At 35.9% G+C, this 25,695-nt stretch overlaps 1 protein-coding gene and 1 long non-coding RNA gene across 2 annotated transcripts in view; both read left to right on the plus strand.

Annotated features, from left to right (window-relative positions):
• LOC136816477 (ubiquitin carboxyl-terminal hydrolase 9X-like) overlaps window positions 1–20,443 on the plus strand; it is a 259,670-nt gene extending 239,227 nt beyond the window's left edge. The window contains exons 30-57 of the mRNA XM_067072850.1: window positions 459–622; window positions 1,338–1,446; window positions 1,845–1,900; window positions 2,214–2,304; window positions 2,498–2,644; window positions 3,077–3,137; window positions 3,690–3,958; window positions 4,266–4,364; window positions 4,817–5,175; window positions 5,813–6,040; window positions 6,602–6,859; window positions 7,509–7,590; window positions 8,103–8,167; window positions 8,514–8,757; window positions 9,465–9,562; window positions 9,970–10,111; window positions 10,503–10,608; window positions 11,024–11,172; window positions 11,858–12,034; window positions 13,680–13,771; window positions 14,027–14,090; window positions 14,889–14,948; window positions 15,381–15,489; window positions 16,363–16,471; window positions 16,962–17,055; window positions 17,470–17,537; window positions 18,221–18,290; window positions 19,173–20,443. Of these exons, the coding sequence (XP_066928951.1) occupies window positions 459–622; window positions 1,338–1,446; window positions 1,845–1,900; window positions 2,214–2,304; window positions 2,498–2,644; window positions 3,077–3,137; window positions 3,690–3,958; window positions 4,266–4,364; window positions 4,817–5,175; window positions 5,813–6,040; window positions 6,602–6,859; window positions 7,509–7,590; window positions 8,103–8,167; window positions 8,514–8,757; window positions 9,465–9,562; window positions 9,970–10,111; window positions 10,503–10,608; window positions 11,024–11,172; window positions 11,858–12,034; window positions 13,680–13,771; window positions 14,027–14,090; window positions 14,889–14,948; window positions 15,381–15,489; window positions 16,363–16,471; window positions 16,962–17,055; window positions 17,470–17,537; window positions 18,221–18,290; window positions 19,173–19,436 (3,834 nt within the window). The 3' untranslated portion in view covers window positions 19,437–20,443. The remainder of the gene's footprint in view (window positions 1–458; window positions 623–1,337; window positions 1,447–1,844; window positions 1,901–2,213; window positions 2,305–2,497; window positions 2,645–3,076; window positions 3,138–3,689; window positions 3,959–4,265; window positions 4,365–4,816; window positions 5,176–5,812; window positions 6,041–6,601; window positions 6,860–7,508; window positions 7,591–8,102; window positions 8,168–8,513; window positions 8,758–9,464; window positions 9,563–9,969; window positions 10,112–10,502; window positions 10,609–11,023; window positions 11,173–11,857; window positions 12,035–13,679; window positions 13,772–14,026; window positions 14,091–14,888; window positions 14,949–15,380; window positions 15,490–16,362; window positions 16,472–16,961; window positions 17,056–17,469; window positions 17,538–18,220; window positions 18,291–19,172) is intronic.
• Window positions 20,444–21,134: 691 nt separating this feature from the next.
• Window positions 21,135–23,846, plus strand: LOC136817345 (uncharacterized). Its single transcript, XR_010848074.1, has 3 exons — window positions 21,135–21,297; window positions 22,905–22,971; window positions 23,633–23,846. It is a non-coding gene; the product is annotated as an uncharacterized lncRNA (long non-coding RNA).
• Window positions 23,847–25,695: the final 1,849 nt, after the last annotated feature.

The following is a 25,695-nucleotide window of genomic DNA, read 5'->3' on the forward strand; positions in this document are numbered from 1 at the left end:
CTCCTTCTTCTTCGAGAAGAGTTGCTTGAGTTACAAGTGAACCTCGTTAGAATACTCTACTCTGATCAGGCTTGATTGGAAGATATCCACTTAAAAGTCCTCTATATCGTTTTTCAGAGCTAGCAATTGGTATTCGAGGTTTCAGGTTTTATTGACTATGAAATTTCGTAAAAGTTTTAGGATCAAAGGGGTTTTGCCCGTGACGTCAGTTTTTGAGTCCTAAAAATTTTTTCTACGCCTTAGCAACCCTCCTCCCCCCTCGCGAAAAATTCTTTAAAAAAATACTTTAATTTTTGAAAAGGACCAGGTTTGGTTGCGTCGATTAAAGGATATCACTGGTCCTAAGGGTTTGCCCCTAAAAGTGAGATCCTGGGAACAGAAATGGGGCCAAATTATCTTTTAAATGATTATTCATATGAAAGTTTTAATCGGTACTCCTTTCCCATTTCTCTTTTCAGGAGAGCCTTGAGCAGCTGGATCCTGAATATTCACTACTAGCTAAAGAAGCTTTTGAAGTGTTGACAATTACGCTAGCCTTGTGTCCGTCCGTTCTTGAAGGCTTGATACGTGATCGAAGCTGGCATCTTTTCGTGATTGACACCTTACTGCTCTGTAATGACAGGTCAGCTTTATATGGTTTTGTCCCTTGAACATTTATGTAGTATGTAGTTATCTAAAATCGTCGTAACCATTGTACTTAACTAGCCTTTGTATATAGAGCCGTTTTTTGTGCGGTGACTTGTTTCAATGCCAACGCAACAACTTATTTCACTTTTCAGTTTCGTTTTTTCTTTTAAAGCAAAGATTTTGATTGTTTATTTTTTATCGGTTTAAATGGAAGGAAGACATTGAGAAAAGACTAGTCTACACAATGGACAGCTCCAGGTTTTTTAGGCCTCACTCTTGGTATGCAGGCACTTCTATATATATAATAGAAATTTTGAACAAAATAAGTTTATCAATAGAGATTTACAATAAAAGTATGTTTAAAAAACAGCCGAATGGCTTAGGATTCGAAACCCTCTATTGTTTCATCAAAACCTCAGTGCGCATGCGATGTATCCGGAGAATTTCAATATGCAAAACAAGAGCAGTGCGTATATCCCGAAGAGTAGGAGTTTTACGCTCAAAACGAAGGAAGATATGACGTAGCCTAGAATAAACAAGCTACGGTAGAAAGCTGACCATCCAAATTAGAACTACTTACAATACCGTCTAGATTAATTTTATAGTCTTTTTTTTCAACAGTCATGCTTCTTTGATAAAATGTTAGAATAATGTTTCATGTTGTTTTAAGATGAAAAGAAATATTCATCCATTATCTTTCCAATTTTTAGACTGGTGAGGACAACAGCTACAGAGCAGAACTTCATGATCGCAAGCAAGTGTACAGGCATTGACAAACCGTTGAAATTTTTCATTCAGCTGTTATTCACAGTCCGAGATGTAAGATTTAATTTTAACAAGAAAGAATATCATACACTCTCTTTATAAGAGCAATTTTAGAATATCAGGCTGAAACATTTTTATGAGATTACCTTGGAAATATTGGTCTTAACCCTTTTAAATCTCGTGCGATGGTTGTTAGTTCTGATAAGGTTCCGTTTACGAGCGTTATAATTGCTTTACCAGAAATTTTCCGTATCCTCCTTATTGTTGGGGATATCCATTTTTCGAGTTCCACAGCCCCCTTGATGGCTTAAAAATAAAGAGCCCTGTATGTCCGATTATTCTCAACAGGGGGGCACCGACTATTTCTGGAGAAAGCTAAATAATCACTCTGTCTATTCTTGATAATTTCATCTTACCAGAATAGGATTGTAAACTTTTCTTTTTAAATACAGAGCAAAGTGACCAAGTATCCAGATCAATCTTCTGAATATTTCAATTTGTTATGCAGGTAATCAATCTGTGTTTTTATAAACCCTAATATTATTTTATCGTTTCAAACGAAAATGTGTGATAAGTTTTTTTTTTAATTTGTTTCCGTCGAATAACTTAGATTATAGAGACGTACTGAATAAATAGATCATTGGAAGATGATACACAACCATTCTAATTCGCATCGGCTTTCGGCAATTACCGGCGCAAATGCCGACGTAAAGTTGACTTTTGCCGACGTAAAAGTGTTTACTGTACTAAAGAACCCAGAATTTTTGTCGACGGAAATAAATCTGAAACAGAAAGACTGTAGCGGGACGTCCTTCTTTCAGACTGTTGAATTATGGACGGAGTGTAGACTTGGCTTTGAACAATGCCACCAAAATACTGGAACAAGAATTATCATGGATCAAAAACGTTCAAGTAAGACTCTTTTTTAAATATTCTTATTCTTATGGACTTGTTTCCAAATTTATTTTTAAAAACTCTACCTTTGGTCAATGAATACATTTACCAGGAGGTTGGGCGATAGGTTAGCACTTTAAAGCTTTCTGCTGGGTCAAATAGTTATTTCATTCTTTTATTTCCGATATACACCTTTCACTTTCTTTTAAAGGTGAAACATATCACCGGGGGTTCGCAACCAGTCAACAACGAGTTATTGAAAGGTCATTTGGGAATCACTAAAGAATTATTGGCGTATCATTCTATCAATACGAGGCTTAGCATTGGCAGTGAGGAGGGTGACCAAAAATTACTGAAGGTAAGAGTGATCATGACAGCCGCGTCGCTGTGAGAATACAGATATATTCATCTCTACTAGACAGAACTTCTCTGGTTAAAACCGGGTTAAGACTTGACTTGACTTTAATTGACTTCAAATCTCTGAAATTGTTGCATTGATTCTCATCATAGACGCTCGCCATTCCCACGTTTATTCGTGATATGCGTAATATTGCAATGTATTCTGACATTACATCACGGACCCAACAGCTGAATTGTTGCAAGTGACGTATTGATTGATTTTACGTCACTTACAACCAATCAGATGTTGGGTCTGTGAGGTAATGTTGAAGACATTGCAATGGTGCATGTGAAAAGCGAGCTTACAGATGTCGATAAGAATCTTTTGCAATAATTTTTTTTTAACTCTATTCATACCATTCAATAATTTAAACATATTTTTATTTTTCAGAGTTTGATAAACGATTTCGTATTTTCGGCATCCAAACTTGCGGTTGCTGCAAGGAACGGGGGTAAGGAAACTTTTTATCAGTAGAAGATTACAAAAACAAGGAACTTTGCTGAAATAAAACTATAGTATAGAAAACTTACTGGAAATCCGATTCGATGAACGGGGATAAGAAAACTTGTTATCAGTAAAAGATTACAAACAAGGAACTCACCTAAAATAACTACACTATAGAAATAAATATATGTTTAATGCGATGAATGTTCACAGACAGGTACATGATCGATTTTACATTTATGTCAAAAGTTCTTTCGTCTCAGACAGATTTCCGTTTCCTTTTCCTTCTCAAAATTCTGCATAAGACGTCAAAATTTCAATGATAATAATTATATCCTAATTTGCTGTGTAAAAAAAATCAATTTTCTGTATTAGAAGAAACCATGCTTTGACCACTGTTTATAGTATTAAAAAAAACCAGTTCATGTTCAGTAGCGTAGCCATGAATAGATATTTACATAGATATTACAGTGTCATAAAAATCTACTCTCCTACACACATTTTGTGCCCCTCTTGGTTACGCTACTGATATTTTTTTAATTAATTTCCATCTTTACAGAGGATGTCTTGAAAAAGCATGTCAATCCTATCTGCACAACGTCACCAACGGTCGTTGCCGCTCTTGACCTGATGGTAGCTCTCTCCGTCAATTGTATCCAAAATCTACGTTACCTAGCAAAAGAGCTCATCAATCTTTACTATTCACCGCTCGACGGGGCGCTTGCGGAATGGGAATATCAACCACCCATTGGACCACGCCCTGTAAAAGGTTTCGTGGGGTTGAAAAATGCAGGCGCTACTTGCTACATGAACTCCGTACTTCAACAGGTTAGTTATTTCCACCTATATCATTTTAGACGATCTACTATAGTTTTACTACAATTCAGTTTTTCTACCGAGGCTATTCAGCATTGAACCCTTTCAAGTTGCGTACTCGTTTTGTTTAGTGTAGTTATTATTTTCTCAATACCAATAACTTTGTTTTACCCTAAAAATGGGTAACCTATAGTGCTTATTTCATTCTATGTTTGAGACCTATATTTTTAAAAACGATGCACTCTACAATACTTTGACTTTGCTTCGATTACCGTCTGGTTTTAAGATATCATTTTTTCGAATTTCTTTTTGATTTCAGTTGTACATGATACCTGAGATCCGTAGCGGTGTTCTGTCCGCCGACGTTGGCTTCAATGATGAGGACGATGATGTGGAGGAAAAGGGAATGAGAGAACAGGTAAGATTCTGCGTTTTTGCTTATCAGCTTTTCCACTTCCTTGCTCTACTCGCTATTATAAAAATCGGGTTTTGTGAAACTAATTTATGAAAGGAACCTCATGGCAATATGAAACGGCTGATCGATAAACAACAGAGAGATTAAAAAAATAATTCACGATGATGATCGACTATGGGCCTTACATTAATAAATTTTGAGTGTAACGACCGTCTCGTTTTGAAACCATTACCAAGGTAATCAAACCCCTTGGGGCGTCAATGGTTACTTTTTGAATAGATTGAACTTCTCTTGAACTCATCTGGGAATCGATTACCATAGCAATATTTAAAAAACGAGGTAAGCGTTGCCGTGACTTAATTTATGAAAGGATCTATTAGCTCCACCGAAGACCTGTATTTCTTTGATGTTTGCCCAAAGGAACAACTCGTAAGTAATATTCTTTTTCTTTGAAGGGATTTTCTCAATCCAAGGAGGACCAAGCCAGCAACGACAATAAAGAACTCATCGACAAACGCAAACAACAAGAGCGACAACAATATAACACTAAAATACTATCACAAGTCCAAGCCATCTTCGGTCATCTGTACGACAGCAAGTTACAATTTTACATTCCCAAAGGATTCTGGAAATCTTTCCGCTTATGGGGTGAACCGGTTAATCTCCGGGAACAACACGACGCCTACGAATTCTTTAATACTCTCGTTGATAACATTGATGAAGGTTTGAAAGCTGCCGGATTTAAAACGAGTTGTTCAAATGTTTTGGGTGGTTCGTTTGCTGATCAGAAGATTTGCAAACAGTGTCCTCACAGGTAAGGTTTTTTAAACTCACACTTTGTAAAGGTTGTGTCAAGTTTATGATTATCTTTTGACTGGGTATCGCTTTGACTGAATATAATGGTTTCCTCGGCGTGGGGTGGGGACGTCTTTTTTTTTTGATTTTCTGTGAACCTTTTCGATGTTTAGCATTGTTGCTATAGTACTCGCCCTAGATACTCTAGCTGTTTTTATTAGGTTGAAATACATCTATAAACTACGGCGCGGTCAGTTTTTTGAGGAGACTGGTAACGAAAATACAAGGAAAATTCTTCTCGACGACGGTATCGAAAACACAAGTGTAGAAGTGCTTTTGTGAAAAATGTAAGATACCCTTGCATTGAAGCTTGAAATCTACCGCAGGGACTCGGGAAAATGTCTAAAGTTTTGGCGGGAATTTACTTGGTTTGATATGGTTGTTATGCTTAAAAATGCCGTGCGCCGAGAACAATTCTTCCTTGTATATTCATAACCAGTTGACGCTCTCTAATTCGATTTTCAAGGGGAATTGGATTTTCATCGAATAAGGAAATCTATCGAATAAAAAGTCTTCTTCTTTGATTGTTCGGCTTCAAATAACTGTAGACAGATTTCAAAACAGATCTGTTATTGAAATTTATTTTCTTTTTTCAGATATTCTCGGGAAACACCCTTCACAGCAATCAACGTAGATGTACGGAACCATCAAAACTTAACAGAAAGTCTGGAACAGTATGTCAAAGGTGATCTACTGGAAGGTGCCAATGCATACCATTGTGAACGATGTGACAAGAAAGTTGATACAGTCAAACGCATGTGCATCAAGAAACTACCGAAAGTACTGGCCATCCAATTGAAACGATTCGATTACGACTGGGAAAGGTTTGTTATTTGCAACTTAGTTTTCATTCTGTATCTGTTATGTGGGCAGGACGGACGTTGAAATCAATGGGGTAGAGAAATGGTTATTTTAACTACTCCACTCTGGACGCGTACCAAATCTATATTCTCGATTTGCGTAAAGAAAGATAATGTCGTTTTTTACCTTTGCTATCTTATCAAAACACTCAAAAACAGAACTTGTTTTTTGAGAATTGCTTTTTTTAAGTGTTTTTATTTCCTTTTTCAGGAATACAACTCAAAAACAGAACTTGTTTTTTGAGAATTGCTTTTTTTAAGTGTTTTTATTTCCTTTTTCAGGAATACAATATACAGGGAAACGTTATTTATCCCTCTTACTTCCCTAAACATCTCAATCGACTAAGCCTTCCCCTATTCCTTACTGGGGTATCGAGAAAAAAAACAGCCTAACCTAAACAAACACAAGTCTAGACTTAAAATTGTGAATAATAAACCTAGTAGATAGTAAAATAGTAAAAATAGTCAACTATTATAGAAATTAATGAACCTTAGATTTTACTACATCTGACATTATTTTTACAGAGATTGCGCAGTCAAGTTTAACGATTATTTCGAATTTCCTCGTGCGTTTGACCTTGAACCATTCACCGTGGACGGACTGGCAAAAATTGAAGGTGAAGTAATAGAAGATGATGAATCGACAGAATCGACCAAGAACAAAGAATGTGAAATGGAAGAAGAAGAAACCAAGCCATCCAGTACGATTTACCGACTGATGGGCGTGGTCGTACATAGTGGACAAGCGAGTGGCGGCCATTATTATTCATACATTATTCCCAGGTTGGTGAAATTTTTTTTGAAATTGTTTATTTTGACTGCTAGATTTTCATAACACACACACAGACAAAGCGAGCAATCTTGTTAATACTGCTAAGATATTACATCATGTCTCTTCTGAAAAGTTATTTTATTGTTTAGAAATTTTCTTCGGGAAAATATATGTTCTTTCTATGTATGTTAATCTTTCTTCGAAACAAGTCACTTTGAACAAAAAAAGCTCATAAAAAACAGCCATAAGAAATGGTCAATGTAGTAGGCTGTATGCAGCTCTCTGATATGTTTTGATATAGGGGATGCTAATCGTGTAAAAAATTTCCGTCCGAGAACTACCCCAAATTTGGAGTAGCCTGTTTCAATTTTCATTAAAATGGTTTAGAAAGCCATTAAAAGTCATTCAAAATTTTAATTCAAATTTAATGAATTTAAAAGATCTATTATATAAAACTTATTAATCAAGCTAATCAAGTTTCAACTCAAAAACACAAAGACGGGGGTGACTAACTCTCGGACGGGAATTTTATACATGATGCGTGTTCCCAATACCAAAACATATCAGAGGGATGCGTGCAGCCTGTCAGTGTGGTAAAAAACACTGAAAATATTTGAAGATTTTGATTGATCATTTATTCTCATATGATTATCGTTTAAGGTCGGGCACGGAAGGGAAAGGTGGTAAATGGTACAAGTTTGATGACGGAGATGTCTGTGAATGTAATATGGAGGATGACGAGGTGAGATTTGAAGTTCCTCCATGCATGCACTAAATTTGATTGCTCCAGTCCTTTACTTTTGTGTCATTTTTTCATTCTTGTTACGTTGTGTTATATTTTTTTTCGGACTGGATATGTCGAGTAGATCCACCTAGAAGGTCCGACGATCTTCCGCACTTTTTTCCTTACTGCTTTGCCTGTAGCGCTAGTTTTTTGGCCATAAAAACTTTTACCGGGTCTAATTATCTTACTTCCTCTAGATCTCTTTATGAATTGTTTTATTTTTGAAATGACCAAAAAAACGCCGCACTGTAAACTGTTGTCACGAGTCTTGGAGAATTGCTCTATACTAAAGTCTGTCTCAATATGATCTGCAGCGGAGACAAAAAAAGGCTATAACTTTTGATGGAATTTTTGAAGCCTTAGGATGTTCTCAACTTTTTGAGTTTACTTGCTCTAAATATTTTGCGTTATTTTCTCATATTTGTTCTTATAAAAAAACGTATTTGTATGTATCATCGTGTTCTTTTCAGGAATTGAAGAACCAATGTTTTGGTGGTGAATACATGGGTGAAGTGTTCGAACACATGATGAAAAGGTACTGTGGTATCTATTCATGCCGATACAAAATCTCGATCAAATTTTAATTTATCGGTGCTTTCTTTTGTAAACTATATTTCAAAGAGGCAAACTTAGTCGGGAGAAATTGATGAAATTCATAGGCAGGCGTCTAAGTTTTCCACGACGAAAATTTTGTCTGGTCAACTTCAAGGGGTTTTGACAATGATATTCACAAAAGTGTCGAAGTCTTACCCGAAAAGTCTTACCCGACTAAGATTTCCCCCATTACTGTAAGGTACGAAAAATTCGTACATTAAAACCATTGGAGGGAATAAGTGTTTAGTTGCTCGTCGAAATCCGAACTATTTTAAATTTACTTACAGGCGGCAGAAACGTTGGTGGAATGCTTACCTCTTATTCTACGAGAGGGTGGATGTACTCGCTCAACCAGGGCGTGGCGCCCTATCTGAGAAACTCGATATGCCGGCTGGTATAGAGCGATCTGTTCGCAAAGAGAATATCCAATATTTACACGCTAAAACACAATTTTCTGAAGATTTCTTCCAATTTATAAAGAAGTTAACGTTAGCAAGTGTGACCACGCCTCCACAACAACAAATGAATAAGGTATGATTGCACTGAGAAAATGATTCTTTTGTTTCAAGATGATTTTTGAGTTCGTGTTATTATACAATTTCGAGATATAACAATCATTGAGGATCTCGTTTTAAATAGATTGATAATACGTTACGGCATTTACACATTTAATATGTATTTCCGAATGACTGATGTCAATTTTAAGTAAAAAGCGCAAACGCTTATATTACCTTATCGTCGACCCTGTTTTAAGCCAGCGTTATTTCTGGTCTGCAGCCGACGCTAAAAGGGCCAAATGATTCCATCTTTTAACCTTAAACTAGCGTTAACCTTTTTTTGGCAATTTGTACTCCATTCAAGGGGATCAAAGACAAAAAAATTCTCAAAAAAAAAGTAAAGACAAAAAAAAAAATTTTGTTCATTTTTGACGTTTCGATACTTCTTGTATCATGATCACAAGCAAATAGCTAGCTTACAAGCAAAAACGTGGTAATAAATCAAAGTTTCACATCACATCATCAATTATAGGTCATAAAATATTTATCTTCATGTATTCTAACAGAACATTGATATTACCATCAATAAGAAAAAAGTCTATTTAGAAACCGCCACGTGCCACTAAATCACCTAATTGTTTTTTTTGGAGAATATTTAGCAATTCACATCTGATGGTGTGATTATCTCTAGTTCGTTAAGCTGTTATTCTTCGAGTAACTGTTTTACGTTTCTTTCTTTAGACTTTGGATCCAGTGCGAGAAGAAATCTGTCGGACAAGTTTGCAGCTCCTTTCCAAGTTTCTCTTCACTGTTGGTCTACGCACCAAGAAGTGCATCAGGTAAACTTGCTAATTATAGCAATCCAATTGGACATGGTAGATGGCTGTTGAAATAAGAGGGCAAAATACTGTAGGGCGAAGAATATTTGTTTCCCTAGGTTTTAAAGCATCCTCTGTATGTTTTTTTTTTCGCCCACATACCATTGCGACCAAAACCGAAACAAAATTTACTCAATATAAAGTAAAGATGCATTTGATGAATAAAACTCTCGGTAAACATCCAACAATTCAACCTGCGAGAATACATTAGACTAAAATATCTGTTCAAGTTTGTTTGAATGTCAAGCTCAAAGCTTTTCATGTTGTGAAAATTAAGATTGAGACTTTCTAAAGTTTTAGGCCTGGGCATTTAGGTTTGGGCACCAAATTAAATACGTTGAAATAAGTTCCAAATGTCTTTATTTCAGGGGTCAAGCAAACGAGTGGTATGAAGCCATCTCAGTGTTGGTACGTCAAAGCTTAACATTGAGGCGTTGGTTTGTTATTGAAGAGTTGCTAGGACAACCAGAACGCATTGTGGAATACCTTATGGAATGCCCTGTCAGTGAGGTTTGTCAAACAAATCTACCATCTTTTTTTTTTATTTTCTTACTCTTACAAGTCTTTGAGTGTTGTCAAAATAATTTAGCTTATCGGGGAAAACTTCGTAGGGGAAAAGTGACGAAGATTTGGCCAAGTGACGAAGATTTTTCCCCGACGAAAATTTTCCCCGGCCTTGATGCCTTTACCAACTACCAGCAAGTGACGAATAGTTTTCCTCGACGAAAATTTTTCCCGACGAAGTTTTCCCCGATAAAGCGAATTAGAAAACGCATTGTGAATAGAGAAATGACGGTGAAGATGTCTTTAATATGTCTCTTAAAATGTGTTTATATGTTGTCAGTTTAATGGATTTCTTTTCCTTTGCTTAATTTTGTGAAATTTCATTTTTTCATTTCAGATTCGAAGTGCTTTCGGACGTATTATCGTTTTACTGGCTCATTTGACCAGAGCTGACGGTCCTTTCAGTGTTGAAATACTGACGTCACCATTGGAGCAATGGCAAGGTATATTATCAAACCTGTTTTTCTGGTAAATATTCTCCCTTTACCGTGTCAGCAGAAGGATGACTATTCTTGGCGATTTAAAATTTTGTTCTCATCCTGTACTGGTGGATTTAAGACAATAGAGCAAGTACGTCGGAAACATGCGAAGGAGTGCAACGCTCGTTAAAAGACAATGAAGTTACAATTACAAATCTCTTCCTCTAATAAGTTCGACGTAGTCTAAAGCCGCCTATGATCCTTCCCCTAAAAATTAATCACTTTTGCCTGACTTGATTTATTTACATTTACATATTTGTTGTTTCTTTAAAGGTTTTTTTCCTAAAAGTAATCAACCCTGATCAATCAATTTGTGTTCATACTATCACTTTTTTACAATATAGCATTTTCAATTGATTTTTCATTTCCACAATTTTAGTGATCGGTTGCGATCCAACCAAAGCGACGTTAAGTGACTACCTACTACGAACTGTTTTGGAAGTTTTGAACCGTGAAGGAGACAACCCAAAACACTTGTTACAATATTTCCAACTGTTTGTCATGTATGCCGGTATCGATGCTGCAGAGGTTGGTAGTTTTGAAATCGGGTGCCGCAAACTTGCTCGCCTTATTAGATTTGTTATTTGCTCCTACTGTCATTGGTTCTCAATTCCGATTTTCTTAAAAAAGGCAAGAATTTTTCCCCACTTATTTCTTTTCAGTTGTAAAAACTTTCAAAAGTTACTAAATGTACTAAAGGAAGAAACTTTCGCGATTTTCGCTAATTTTTGCCAGATTTGCGAAGGTTATTTCCGCGAAAAATTCTGAAAAGCGGATTAGCAAGATTTTATTCTCACAAAACATTTTTTTCTTTTGAATTTTCCTTTTGTCATGAAATTTCTTTCATAGCAACTTAAAAAGCTATTATAGAATTTAGCTTGTTAGGCTTATTTTTAGCCCACTCCACGCTAGAAAATCATAAAAAACAGTGACAAAAGCACAGAAAAATCAACAAATCTGGAAAGTTTTTTTCTCGGGAAATATTTTGAAATGCTCAATTCACGAAAGTTTCATCCTTTAAAGTACTTTTATTTTTTTTACTTTTTCGATCTCAAAAGTTCTAGAAAAAATTGGTTATTTCTCCGTACCAAAAGTAAACAACTCCGTCCCTTGAAAGGTCGATTCGTGTTTCTCATATATATTATCAGACTAGATTAAAGACTTGAATTAATGTGAGTTGACTTTTGCATCCATTTTTTCTCTACTTTTTCAGCGTAAACAACTGTTGGATTTGGGCGTTTTATCTACTTTCATCCGATTGGCAATCGATGAAGAACGCACAACCACATCCAAATATCAATACCAAGAATTATCCAAATTATATTCGCTGGTGTCTGTTCTCATACGAAGTTGTGATGTCAGCAAGTATATGAAACCCTCCAACGATCAGGTATTTGTCTAATTCGTTGTGTAATAGGAGAATTTCCTCTCAGCATTTTCGAGATTGGTAAAGAGAATTCATTGTATAAAGCATGGTGTCAGCCCCCCCCCCCAGAAATCTTAAGGGCACCTAGGCCAGGTTAGTAGAGGGGGGCTAATGCCTTGCAATTCTTTGGGGTTACCTATTCATTAAGGGTACCTAGCTGTCTTGATGGAGGCTCTGGGGGCTGGTTATGTTTTCCAAATCAAATATTTCAAAATATTTCAAATTATTGATTTTTTTTACCCCAGCACCTAGTTTCCCATCCAATTTCTCTTTCTTTTCCCATCACGCCATCTTTTGCTATATTTTTCTAATGTGGTTGTTTTGATTTACAGCCGCCATCTTTATACCATAACAACAAAGCTTATTAGCAGGCGTTCATGCGTGAGCGCTTTACACGCTATCATTAAGATTTTAGGAATAACAAAAGAACAAAATGTGTCAATTCAAAAAAAATTTTTGGCTGAATGGGGGTACCTAACTCAAAGCAATTTCTCAAGAGGACCTAAATTGCTGGGGGCACCATGCTCAATGGGGGCACCTGAAAAGTGGGCTGAAACCATGTAAAGTTCTTCCTTCTGAAACAGATTTTCGTCTTAGTGAAACACTTAATTCTCACAGACCCACTGGAACCCCTTCCAACTAGAAAAATTGGTCAAAATATCGTCCCCAGTGGAAAGTTATACTACAATTTTATTCCCCACTAAAAATAATCAAATAAGCCAATCTTCGCTGCAAATATTATGCTTTTTTTCCATTCCAACTGAATTTTCTGACTCGAAAACAATGGAATTCAAATCTCCAGCTATAAAAACATGGGAATGTCAGTCCTCATCGAGTCCGTTATTTTTACCCCCGCTGGCTGAAGAAACCTACCGAGTCTGCGCGAGGTGGAAGTGTAGTGTAGTGTAGTATATAGAGGCTTTTCCGTCTCAACATCCTGCATAATTCACTTTCAAGAATGTTTTAATTTGTACTGAAAAATCCAATTCCGTCTCAAACGAAAATCTTGCTTTGACCACTGGATTAAGCGGGATCGCACAATTAACAGGGAGTGGTTAGATGGTTTTAAACAGTACATTAGGGTTGTTATGCTCCCTCTATAGTCTTTTTTACCCCTTGTATATCTGCCCTAACACACTATTGGAATAGCAGCAATCACCGCCATGATATTTGGCACAAAAGGGGAATTCCCCAAAGTACGATTGGAAAGTAGAGTTTTAACTTAACTTAACACTTAAGATTTCAGGATCTAAAAGCTCAAAAATGTTCCAATAAGGCTAAAAAATATACTCTGGAAGCCACTTAACCCCACCCAAATCGAAAAATTAAATGAAACAAAGGGAAGTACTGAAATCGCAATCCTCGCCCGAGCTTTAAATGCCGAAAAACGTTGAAATATTCAAAAACATTTCTCTTATACAGAGAATTTCAAAGTGGGAATTAGTTAGCTCATATTCTAGAAGATATAACTTTTCAAAGGTTTCATCGTTTCATTCAAACATGTGTTTTAAGTCTTGCTCTAACAATTAATAAGTCTCAACACCTCAATTTATTTGGATTTTACTTTGATCGTTAATAAATTTCTCTCAATCTTTTTCTATCACTTTAGATTCAAATGAAACCGAACCCATATTATGATTCTATAGCCAATATTCCGATCATGGAAATACCAGCTGATGTGGAAGGTCTTATCTACACTAGGTAGTAATATAATTGACGAAGTTACTCTTTAATTGAATCCATTCTTATATGTAATTAACAATACAACCTTTGTTATGTATGCGGTGCGTAAAGATCCTGCGCCCTCCTGAGAAATGCTTTCGAAAACATTCTTTCGATTGAAACAAGTTTCATCCTGGAAAATGTGTCACGGATCCTAGGGCCAATTCGGCCTTCCTTGGAAATTATGTGATATTATGTTTCCACTGTAACAATACATTGTTTAATTCGTTTCAGCAATTACGTCAAGAAATTACTCGAAGAAAGCAACTCGTCCGAAGACACCTTACTTTTAATTAAGGTTGGTCAAAATTCTTAAGTTTTTAAATGAGCTCTGTTGAAAAATGCACACGTACAAAAACCAAATCTTCCTCGTCCAAACTTGCCACCTTTTTCCTTTGGTACTGGCCACATCCTTCAATTCAATCTTCAAGGGATCAAAAAATATTTTTCGAATTGTAGAAAGATTCGGATTACGGAAAGTATTTTATACGATATTCGAGATTCATGATATTCGTGACGTAATGTTTTATACGGAAACACCTAAAATAGTCCGGGTTTTTGCCACTAATTTTGAATTTAAACAATAAAACTAGAAGCAAACGTCCGGGCTATTTTGAGTGCTTCCGTATAAAACATTACGTCATGACTATCATGACTGTTTTAGTTCGAATCGCAGAAAGATTCGAATAAAAGAACTTCAACTTAAAGAGGGTTTACTGTACTTCGTTTCCTTTAGTAGAGGGCATTTTGTAAAATCGCTCGACTGTTTTGTTAGAAGCACTTGTTATACATTTTTGGAAAGCTAAGGGGTCGTGGAATCGAAATTACTATGTTTCCAATTTTTTTCGGACACTTTGGTGTGATTTTCGAACAAATATGACGGTCTCAGGCAAAAATCATAGGGTTAAAATTAATGAAAATTTTAGCTCGAGAAAACGGAGACCTGTTGTATATTTTTGGAAAGCTCTCAAAAAATTAGGATTAGAGATATATTGCAAGTATAGGTGATTTCAGTACCGATTCCAGTAGCGATTCCAAAAAATCGAACAAAATTCCCCCTACTACTTGTACTAAATATTAATTTTTCCTGTTTCAGTTTTTGAGTTGGGAATGCATGAGTTTCTCGTTGATTGCTCTTTCCGAAGTTTTGTTTCAAGTAAGTACGCCCACTGTATACACAAAGTCCGCTATTTTATTTTAATAACCTCGATTATAGTTTAAGACAAGACGCACTCCAACCCAAGTGGAAATAACCTAACCTAAGTCAGAGATCGCTGCACATGTAAATTAATTACTAAGAATATGATAACATATCGAAAACAATATTTTAACGTTACCAAATAAAATACGAACTATGGACAATGACGATTCCATTGAACCTTAAAAAAAATAATATTTTTATGATATAGAAAGGAGGCGCGCCTTTATGCTGACAAAGGAGAATAAACAAAAGGATTTCTTAAAATTTGTGCTCGCACGGTGTTGGAAGAGGGAAAGCAGTTCTTTTCTTTTTGTTTAAAACTGCTGTGTAAGCGAATGGTAGGAGATGCGTTAAAAATGTCCTTTAACTTTCCTTTCGTTTTTCTAGATCTCATATGCTTATACGTACGAATTACGGCCATACTTGGATATTCTCCTTCATATGTTACTACTGAACGATTCGTGGCAACATCAAAGACTCAAGTTTGCTTTCAGAGGTAGGGTTATTTTTTTTCGCAGCATCGTCACGCATTAATCAGCCTATTTGATTGTTTTCTCTGTGTTCCCTTTGAATTTGGATTACCATTTTGCGTCAATATTATTATTCTTTTCTTCAAATTACTTTAGGCGTAGAAACTTTCGCGAGCAGAAACTTTCGCGATTTTCGCGAATTTTGGCCCTTTTCGCGAAAGTAAATGTCTTTAAAAATTCTAGGAAGGGCTATTCGCGAAAGTTTATGCTCACGAAAAATTCTTGACAAAATAGAAAATCTGTAAAACTTCAAACTTTGAATAAAATGTAACTTTTATGGCACTTTCTAGCCTGCTAAAAGACTAATAAGTCAAAGGACAAATGTTTCAAGCCAACCCAAGAAGTATTTGTGTCTCTAAACCATTTTTAACAAGTTTATGCTCGCGAAAAATATTTTTCCGTTAAATTCGCGAAAGTAAATGTCGTGAATTTCGCGATTTTTCGTCCTCGCGAAAGTTTCTGCTCGCGAAAGTTTGTACGCCTAAAGTATATTCTGTTATATGAGATTTTTTATCGAAGTGAGGTTTAAAATCAATGCTAAACATGGTCATGGTCAAGTCAAATCACGAAATTATTCCATATAGAACGGAAAATCCGCTATTATGAAAGAATACATTCCATCCAAGAGGCACTTTTCCTTATGAAAATCCCATGGTTTCTTCCATGTTGATAATTATAGACAGCCCCAGTTTAGTCTGGACATTGATTTTTTATAAGCACTTTATTTTCATCATTTTTGATAATGGAATAGAAAGGTTGTTTAAAGGATTATCCAGTTGTTTAACTTAACCAAACTGAAGTCTGCTCTCATAATTGAGACGATTTTTTACTCCTCTTAGGTGTTTCCGACGATCGCGAGGGACTTTTCGACACAATTCATCGTTCCAAATCGCACAGTCATAAGAGAGGATATCAATGTATCAAATGCATTGTACAACTCACTCAAACGTAAGTTTTTAAACTATGTTCAGATGTAAGGGTTTAGCATAGACTAGAGTCTACTTCTGACTGAACTTTGCTTTCTGACGATTTTTTGATGACGCTGAATCCAGCTAAATAGACTAGGAGCATTTGACGAGGTCGCCATTTCGAAGAGAAAAAAAGCAGGAATATTACCGACTGACGGGGGCGTGCCGCTAAAGTTTGAAAAATGATTCCTACGTGGGACTCGTTTTTTTTTAAAGTGACCCTGAATGGGACTGATATTCCAAAGTTTTCTCAAAATTTCTCATATTTTTGTTCAAATTCTCCCAAATAGGTACCCTACGAGGGAATTTTCTATTTTGGTGTTTTTAGGGTCACACCTGGGACTCATGGAGGTGAAAAAATGTACTTTGACCAGCGGCACATTCCCGTCCCCCTTTTTGCCCAAGTCCCCCCCCCCGGGGGCTCGCGAAGGTAGTACCAATATAACTATGTACACGTTTGTTGATTTTAGTTGTGAAGTAGCGCAACAGATGTTATTACAAGAAGAAGAACTGAAACAAAAATGGAAGGACGCCGTCCGATGGCTTGGGGACGAACTTGAAAGGGTATGGCTTTTTTTTGTTACTGTAAAATAGTCCAACTAATAAGAAAGATTGTTTTAGCTTTCACCCAAAATACCTAAATATTAAATCACAAATTTATTTTTAACCATCATTATTTTGGGTTACAAAAATGGAATGAAAATGTATAATATATCAAAATCATCAGAATTTTGTGCTCATTCTATTAGTACTCGAACGAACGAGCTTTCAATTTTTTGAAGAAAAAAATGCGTTACTTTGGAAACTCGAGAAACCGTTATTTCCGTTGCTAGGAAAAGCAAGGGTTTTATATTCTACAATGCAATTTAAAATCTATATCTAGTGGGCATTCGAATCGCACTACTGTTGTTGTTTTGTTGATGTTTCAGTTATGCTGCTTCGGTTTACTTTGCTTCATCTTATTTTGTTTTCTCTTAGCGAGCACCTTCTGCATACAATTACAATAATTGGTCACCTCCAACTCAATCCAATGAAACTTCCAACGGGTATGCATATAATTTCATAAAAAAATCAAAACATGAAATCGGCCATAAATCAAAATATTATATGACAAAATGCCATTATTCTAGCGATTTAGATCCTGTTCAAGAGGGAGAAATGCTCGTTTTTCTGGTTTTTCGCCATAGGTTTTGTCAATGATTGTTCTCGAGAAAAACCAGGAAAATTTTTTTCCAGCTTAATTTTCTAGCCTAGCCGCATGACAATAGGCTAATCAATCGTGTCCCAGCTCAATACATTCTTCAGTAGTAATTGTTTCCCAAAAATGCCACCTTTTTTGTCTTACGCGTTCTTTTTTTTATAAGAGCATCCAAAGTTTTTGAAGCCTTTCGATGTTCTTAACTTTTTGGGTTTCAAGCCTAAAAATGTTCTTATTTTCACCATTATGTGACCATTTTCCTAAGAAATAGGGTGTTTTTGAGCCCGCAAAGCCTTAAATACTCTTAACATTTTGGCCATCGAAACCTCGTGTTCTTATATAGTATGTTCTTATAAAAAGAAACGTGTTTTTATTTAAATGATTTTTTTTATTGCACTCTTCGTAAAATCTCGAAATTCACCTTAAATGCATGCCGCTAATAATATGAGAATGTTTTCTACAGTACTGTGTTCTTACAACAACCTCTGCGATGTCACAATTCATTTGCTTCAATTATTTTTTACTTTGTAGATATTTCTTGGAAAGGTCACACAGTGCAAGATTCACTTACGCAAAGGCCTGTGATATGTTTGAAGAAGAAGTTAGTATAATTTCAAAGGTTTTTTATTTGTGTACTCGAGTCCACTCTTACACCCCTGTCCCACAGCCCCACTTTTTTCCTCAGTGGGGATAAAAATTGCTATTGAAATCTTAAGGGGGATTGAAATTCTATTGTTCCAAGGTAAAAAACCCAGTGGGGATGGTTTTGGAATGCAATTTTTAAACATGGAATTTCGAGTGGGGATGAAATCAAAGTCAATTTCTTAGTGTGGCTTAAATTCAAGAGTATTTTCCCTCCGGGGACGAATTTTTTCTTAATTTTCCAGTGGGGCTGGTGTCCCAGCGGGTCTGTGACACAGAGATGTACTCTTATTGACGTTGGATCAATTTTTGTGTGGTTTGAATCTCTTCGACTTTTGTTTGACAAATGATTCATAAAGAGGGAATGAGAAAACGTTTTTTATAAGAACATCTAAAATTTTTGAGCCCTCTGCTGGTCTTAATTGAGTTTTAAATTTCTTAAAATGCTCTTGATTTCACCATTTTGTGAGTATTTTTGTGGAATTTCCTAAGAAATTGGGTGTTTTAGAGTCCATGAAACCCCTTAAAATGTTCTTAACTTGTTCTTACTATTTAACTCTTATATAGTTTGTTCTTATAAAAAACATGTAGGGGAGACTAGTACCATAACCAGATCTGCGAGACAATACCGTGATACAAGTCGTTTGAAAATCCTCCATATAACAAACGATTTCAAAAGTTTTTTCATTAACTTTCTTCAAAAGAATGGTGATGTTTCTAAGTTATTGAAATTCCAAAACCTTGCAAATTTATTTTAGTAATGCTTTTTGGTACTAGCTGTAATTTAACCAAAACAAAAATTATTTTAAATCGAAACACTCTCTTTTATTTTTATTTCCAGGAGGAGGACGAAGAGGTGAACGAATTAGTGAATGGGCTCCAACAGTCAGGTGATAACATCACCGTCCTCCCTGGTGGTGGAAGCAGCAGTAGCAGTGGAAGTAGCGGTACTTCAGTAGGTGGCAGCAGCTCGGGCCGCAGTATTGGTATCAAGTATCCACCAGAAGTTATCAACAGTCCTGTATCACCGATCAATATCAGTAACTCCACTACCGATAATGATGGCATCGATAGCTCTTTAAATGAGGAAGAATCTGATAGCTAAGAACGCCCATCTTACTTTCTCTTTCTCTCGACTTTAATATGTCTGTGTTTCCAGTCCATTCCTGATGTCTTGGATCCGCAGAGAAAGACCCGGGATCCTTTTTTCACCTGTTGAATAATATTTTGTTTGGAGAGAAACTCTTGTTGAACTTTAAGGAGCTTGCTTTGGTGGAATAGTCTCGTTCGTTAAAAAAGTTCCTTACAATTTAATGTCAATGAAGGTTCAGTTTCAATTGGCTCATTATGGAAGCTATGTAGCTTTTTTATTAAAAGAAAAATTAGTATTTTTAGGGACAGCACTTCAAGATTTTGAAAAAAGACATCTTTTTTACCGTTTCCCTATACACGCTTTTTGATATAAGAACCAGTAAATTTTGGCTATGGCTGCTATTCTTAATTTGTTGAAATTTTCAGGCTTAAATGTTCTTACGATGTTCTTAGTACACTTAGTTTCTTCACTTAAAAACCTTAAATGGGTTTAAAATCTGTTACAATCAGTACTTTCTGAGTAATTTCTGAAATTTAAGGCCTGGGATTATTCCTAATTTGTTCTTACGTTTTGGCCAATTTTCAGCCTCATGTTCTTATAAAATTGTTCTTATTAAAAAGCGTGTATCACCCTTATCTCCATGTTTAGATTAGACTGTGATTGTATTTAGCTGTTTTGTCGTTGAGGCTGAATAACTTTAAATCAGACAGATAATAAAAATGTGATTTTTCTCAAGGTATTTGAAATTTTCAAGCTTTTTTATACCTTTATGTGATACCTTTGCACTTTCTAACAAGTTCAGAAATCATTTAATTAACATCCGCAGTTCTCTAGGTTGTTTGTTCTCATGTTAAAAAAAAGCAAATTTTTTGTAGTTTATTTTAAAAACTTTTTTGTTGTCCTCCTTAATTATTATTATCTTTCGATATTATAAATCTTGGAATATTTGTATGTAAGAAAAATTTGTTTCGTTAATTTAGTAATAAGTTTCAAATCAATTTAATAATTGGTATCAAAAATTTAGTTTGTGTTTCATTTTAGTTTAGAGGTGTGTGGTCTGCTCTGAAGTTTTCATTCAGATTTCGAATTAATGTTAAAAATAAGCCTTTTGAGCGCACTTATTGGATCTTGTAAAACAATCATATCAAAATTTGCCTTCAATCTTCAATCAAGTAAAAATAGTTTTGAACCCCTCAGATTCTATGGCTGATTTCAAATCTGTGTTTAGATATTCAATATCTTTCTTGGATAAAAAGTTACAGCCCTTTGAAGTAGGTTCATTTTCGCTATTTGTCGTTCGTTTTCCTACTTCAAAGACAGACTTGAAAATTTCTTTGTTGACTTGACCCTTTCCGGACGTGCGGGCCACTGGGTGACCCATCTTAAAGACCATACTTAACCCTATTAACCCCGGCCTTTTTTGATTTTTTAGCCCTAGGGGGTGTAGAATCTACCACCCTCGGTTATTTTTGGCCCAGCGCAAGCGAACGGGCCTTTCAAGAGCGCTGTGGTGTGTGTTTGTTACCATTTGTTTACTAGACGGGATTTCAAAATATACTTCGCACATTTTACAGGCTAGCTAGTTAAAATCTTCGCCTAGCGGATAAGAACTAGTATTTTTGTGCGCACCTTCGTACGTTCTATCTTTTTAACTTCTTGCTTCTGAAATTTGGTTGGGAGAAATTGAATTTTGATCTTTGTAAAGTATACTCAAACGTTGGTCAAAATCTCTCTACTGTACTATGATATTTTCATGTGAAGTTCTGTGTGGTTTAGCCACCTCACAAATCTTGGTTGTTGGAACTTTAAAAAAGAAAAGAAGAAGCTCTCAGGAAAAACCTAACATATTTTGACAACTGTGACATTACAAAAGGTAAATTTAAAACTTAATTTTTACTTACTGGTAACTTTGTAAAAGTATAACTGCTTTGGTGTGGCAAGGAAATAATTTTTACCTAGATACACTGCCACCAAGTTTTCAAAGCATGTCATGGCTGCCCCCAAGGAAAAATTATAACATTAAAATCCTGCCCCTAAAATCTGTGAACCCACTCAAAAAAGCTTAAAAAGCCCGAAAAAGTGACAAAATAGGCCAATTTTCAGTGATGTTGCCCTTGAGACTTTAAAATTATCAAACCCAGGGGATGTCAATCGCCAGACGGTGTCAATCGAACGAATCGAACGCCGAATCAATTGAACGCAATTGAACACAATCGAATAATTGCAGTTCGATTGTCGAACGCAATCGAATCGCAATCGAATATTACCTAGGATTTGCCGTTCGATTACTTCGATTACGTTCGATTGTATTCGATTATGTTCGATTACGTTCGATTGATTTAGATTTTATTCGTTTTTGTACGATACTTTAGCACTCGGCCGCCCACGCTAAAAAGCTCTAACGGAGTAATCCAATTTAATTTAATCGCAATCAAACCCATCGAACGTTATCGTAATCGAACGAAATCGAATATTAATTGAATGTAATTGACAATCAATCGAACCAATGGAACATAGTCAACTATTAATCAAACCAATCTAACCTTGCTCGAACGCAATCGAACAAAATCGAATATTACCCAGGAATTGGCCGTTGATTGCAATTATTCGATCGCGTTCGATTACGTTCGATTGGTTCGATTGCGATTTTTGTTCGAAGTTGTTCGATTGACACCGTCTGGCAATAGAAGTGACCGAAGTTGATCATAAGATGCTTTGTTCCAGACGGTACTAATCGAAGGACCCTCCCGGCGCTCCGGAAACATCCGGTGCAAAAAGTGCCGTTTTTTTCGTGCACCGGAACGTTCCGGTGCTTCCGGTGGAAGAATTCTCCGGATCGAGCTGCACCGGAACGTTCACGGTGCTTGGTGCATGATTTCCGCGATATAAATCCAATAGCGCTCGCTGTGCTAATCATGTAAAAAGTAACTATACGCACACACGAATAATCCAAACGATGTTCCCATGTGTGATGCGGTCGTGGCTTCTTCATAACCTCGAAAGTCACATCTTGACTTGTTTCGTATTTTCCGTATTTTTTTTTTTTATTTTCTATGTTTTTCAACTTGTTGAATGCTTGTTGAATGACTTACCGAAAGATCGCCACCGGTGGGATTCGAACCCACTAAATGCAAAGTTCTGTTGATCAGAAACCCAATGCCTTATCCACTGCGCCACGGATTCATGCCGGACTATAGTTTCTCACGGCTATTTATATTGTATAAACCACAGACCATATTATATTAAGCAGTCTAATCGACATCCGAATACGAAAAGGTTGCTATGGCAGAATTGGGGTACAAATGAACGTGGGGGTTGGAAATTTAATAATTTTTCAAAAATGTATAGTCCGTGGGGGTTGGAAAATTTTTGAAAAATTAATAAGCGTGGGGGCACGTTTATTAGGCACCTGAGAGTACACAGGTTCATGGTTGATCGAGACAAAAGCTGGTGTTTATTGTTTCTCACTTATTTTTTCAGATTTGCAACCTATCAAACGTGGTACTTTCTACAAAGAAATTGATCCCTTCAACTATCTTGATTCCAGGTGAGTAGCAATGAGAAATACCTTACATCAGATGATCGGCCGCAGCGACACAAGCTGAGTTTTTTCTTTACAACTGTTTACCTTATACAAGTGTCCGTGCGGCAAACTTAAAAGTACATATGCGTATCTCCATATGATGTATCTCCATTTTCTAGTTTGCCGTGCAGACACTTATATAGCTAACAGCCATACAGAAAAAAACTCAGCATGCGTCACTGTGGCCGATCAGCTGATGTAAGGTATTTTTCATTATGTAATTTCTGCTGGACTACATTATTATTCAACAGAACGTCCTTTTTGAAAAAATATCTATTTTGTGACTATGTTTTAATAATAGCAGAGTCTGTTTCCAATCCCCATTTATAATAGTGACTTAAGATTTAATCAATCTTTTGCTCAAATACACAATACTATCAATTTTTTTGTGAAATACTGCCATACTGTTAGAAAAAAGCTTGGCCCTGGTACTAGCTCTTGGAGATCCCTTTTGAAATTTGGTATACCTTTGCATTATGTGATTATGTTAAAAGTCGCAAAGTTTCATGAGATTTAAAAAAAATTTAAGGGAATTATAAGCAAAAAACTGACAGGGTGGTGTAAACCCCCCCTCCGATATAAATACTAAATTTTATTCAATTTATTACTCTTCCTTTATTTTTAGGATTCGACAACTAACGTGTTGGTATCACCTAACGTTTCGGTATCATCTACGATTAAGCCCTCGTCGTGGATTGTTTACCACCTATTCATTCAGCCGAAGCCATAGCCAAAGCCAAAGCCTTTTACTGTCTAATTTATTTAATTCATAATTTATTATAACTGTTTGAATATAAATTGAAATCTCTACGAAATTTCTGTTGCATTTTACATCCCTAATACACGGTTTAATAAGATGATATCTATCGAAGCTTATCGGATTTTGATCGGCAACTTTGATTCTACCAGGCAATTTAACCTTCGTTCTATATATAGAAAATTAAGTAACGGCTCCCCAAATAGTAATGAAATTTCCCTATTTCTAAAACCCCTCCCATTTTTAGCAGTTATTTTATTCTCTTCCATTTTACTAGTTCAGTCGGGTGATATAGAAACTAATCCAGGCCCTGTTACGATTCACAAAGTAGTTAAAGCATCCACTCACCAAGGTAATGCAGCAGTTTTCGGTCGTACAACGGGTTCCCAGTGTATGTTCATGTCCCTATCGGCGATAGTCTATTCGCGTGTAAAAGCAATACATTATTGGACCCAAAATGATTTAGATGTAATTCTAAAGATAGGCAACGACCTTTACGGCAGTTTTGGATATGAGATGTGAGATGAGAATAGAGCCATCCTAAGGAAGTCTAACTTTGGGTCAAAGAAAAAGGCTAAAGATTAGGAACATTTGAAGTTGGTCGAAATACCTAATGCCAAAAATGCTAAAAAAGTTTTAAATAATGGTTCGAAAACCGCCACTTTGTTGTTGACCTATGGTTAAGGAGTGTGAGATAACAAACAAAGTAAAACAGTAAAGTACACAGGTTCATTTATGTAGCAGATGAAATATATATTGGAACTGTTCGCATTAATGTTCGTAAATTGACGTTTGAACGTAATCGCATAGTTGTTTGGACGTGATTGTAACATTTGATCTATTTGTTTGTGTGCTCGTTTGCATACGTCATATGATGTTGAACGTCTCGACAGCGGTACATGAATAAAAATATAAAAATTGTAAAAGTTGATGTCCAGAGGCCTTGTAGAGAACCCAAGCCCCACCCAAGCTGAGCATTTATCACACTGGCCCAGTCTTTTTCGCCCGTTGTACCGACAAAAAGCCCGTTCGATTAAAAGGGCGAGAAAAAGAAAAATAATTTTCGCTCTATCTTCGAATGCGCAAAAATACGCAAGACTTCTATACAGTCGTGAATTTTGTTATTGAAAAAGGCTCCGACAGACTACTCTAAGAGAAAAGTCTTATGTCCGAAATAAAAAAAAACACCAACGAGTGCAAACAATTAGAGCACTTTATTCTTTGAAGTGCAAAATGAACAGCAATCTCTGATGCTGGGCCTTCATGCCGCCAGGCTGCTTGTTTATCTAGAAAAGCTATGGCCATAAAAATTGGTACAATGACACAAACTTCCAGGAAAAATAAATTTGCATCAAAAAATTTACACCGGAAAAAAGCAAAATTATTTGGTTTACAAAAATGTCTCTCACAGTCGAAGCAATGAAGATAATGAGATTCTGTTTGAAGATTCTGAAAGATAAAAGGTTCTTCTTTAACATGATTGCCGGTTTTGTATTTTCCATTAATATTTTTTGTTGTTAAAATCTATGCTAAAAATGAAAAAAAAAATGAAAATTTAAAAAAAAAATTGAAAATTTTAATTTTTTTAATTCACATTGTTAATACCTATCACCTGTCAGAATTTGAATATGATTGGATCATTAGTTCAGAAGTTATCGCAATTTTAAAACTTTGAGTTTTAAGCCATTTTAGCTTGGTTTTATTTATGTCATGTTTCACAATAAAGTCATGAAACCTGATGTTCTGGACGACCTATGACCCTAAAATTTTGCACAAATACTGTTAAAGGGACAGGACCGTACTTGCGAAATGTGTAAACAAAGTGTATGCAGCGGATACAGTGTTTTTATTATTATTATTATTATTATTATTATTAATAAGCTTTTATTAAAAGTCAGAAAGTTTCAAACCGTTTCAAAAATTCCCCTTTC

This window comes from Clytia hemisphaerica, unplaced genomic scaffold, assembly GCF_902728285.1.
Source record: "Clytia hemisphaerica strain Z4C2 unplaced genomic scaffold, Clytia hemisphaerica genome assembly, whole genome shotgun sequence".
In the NCBI taxonomy this organism is placed as follows: Eukaryota; Metazoa; Cnidaria; class Hydrozoa; order Leptothecata; family Clytiidae; genus Clytia; species Clytia hemisphaerica.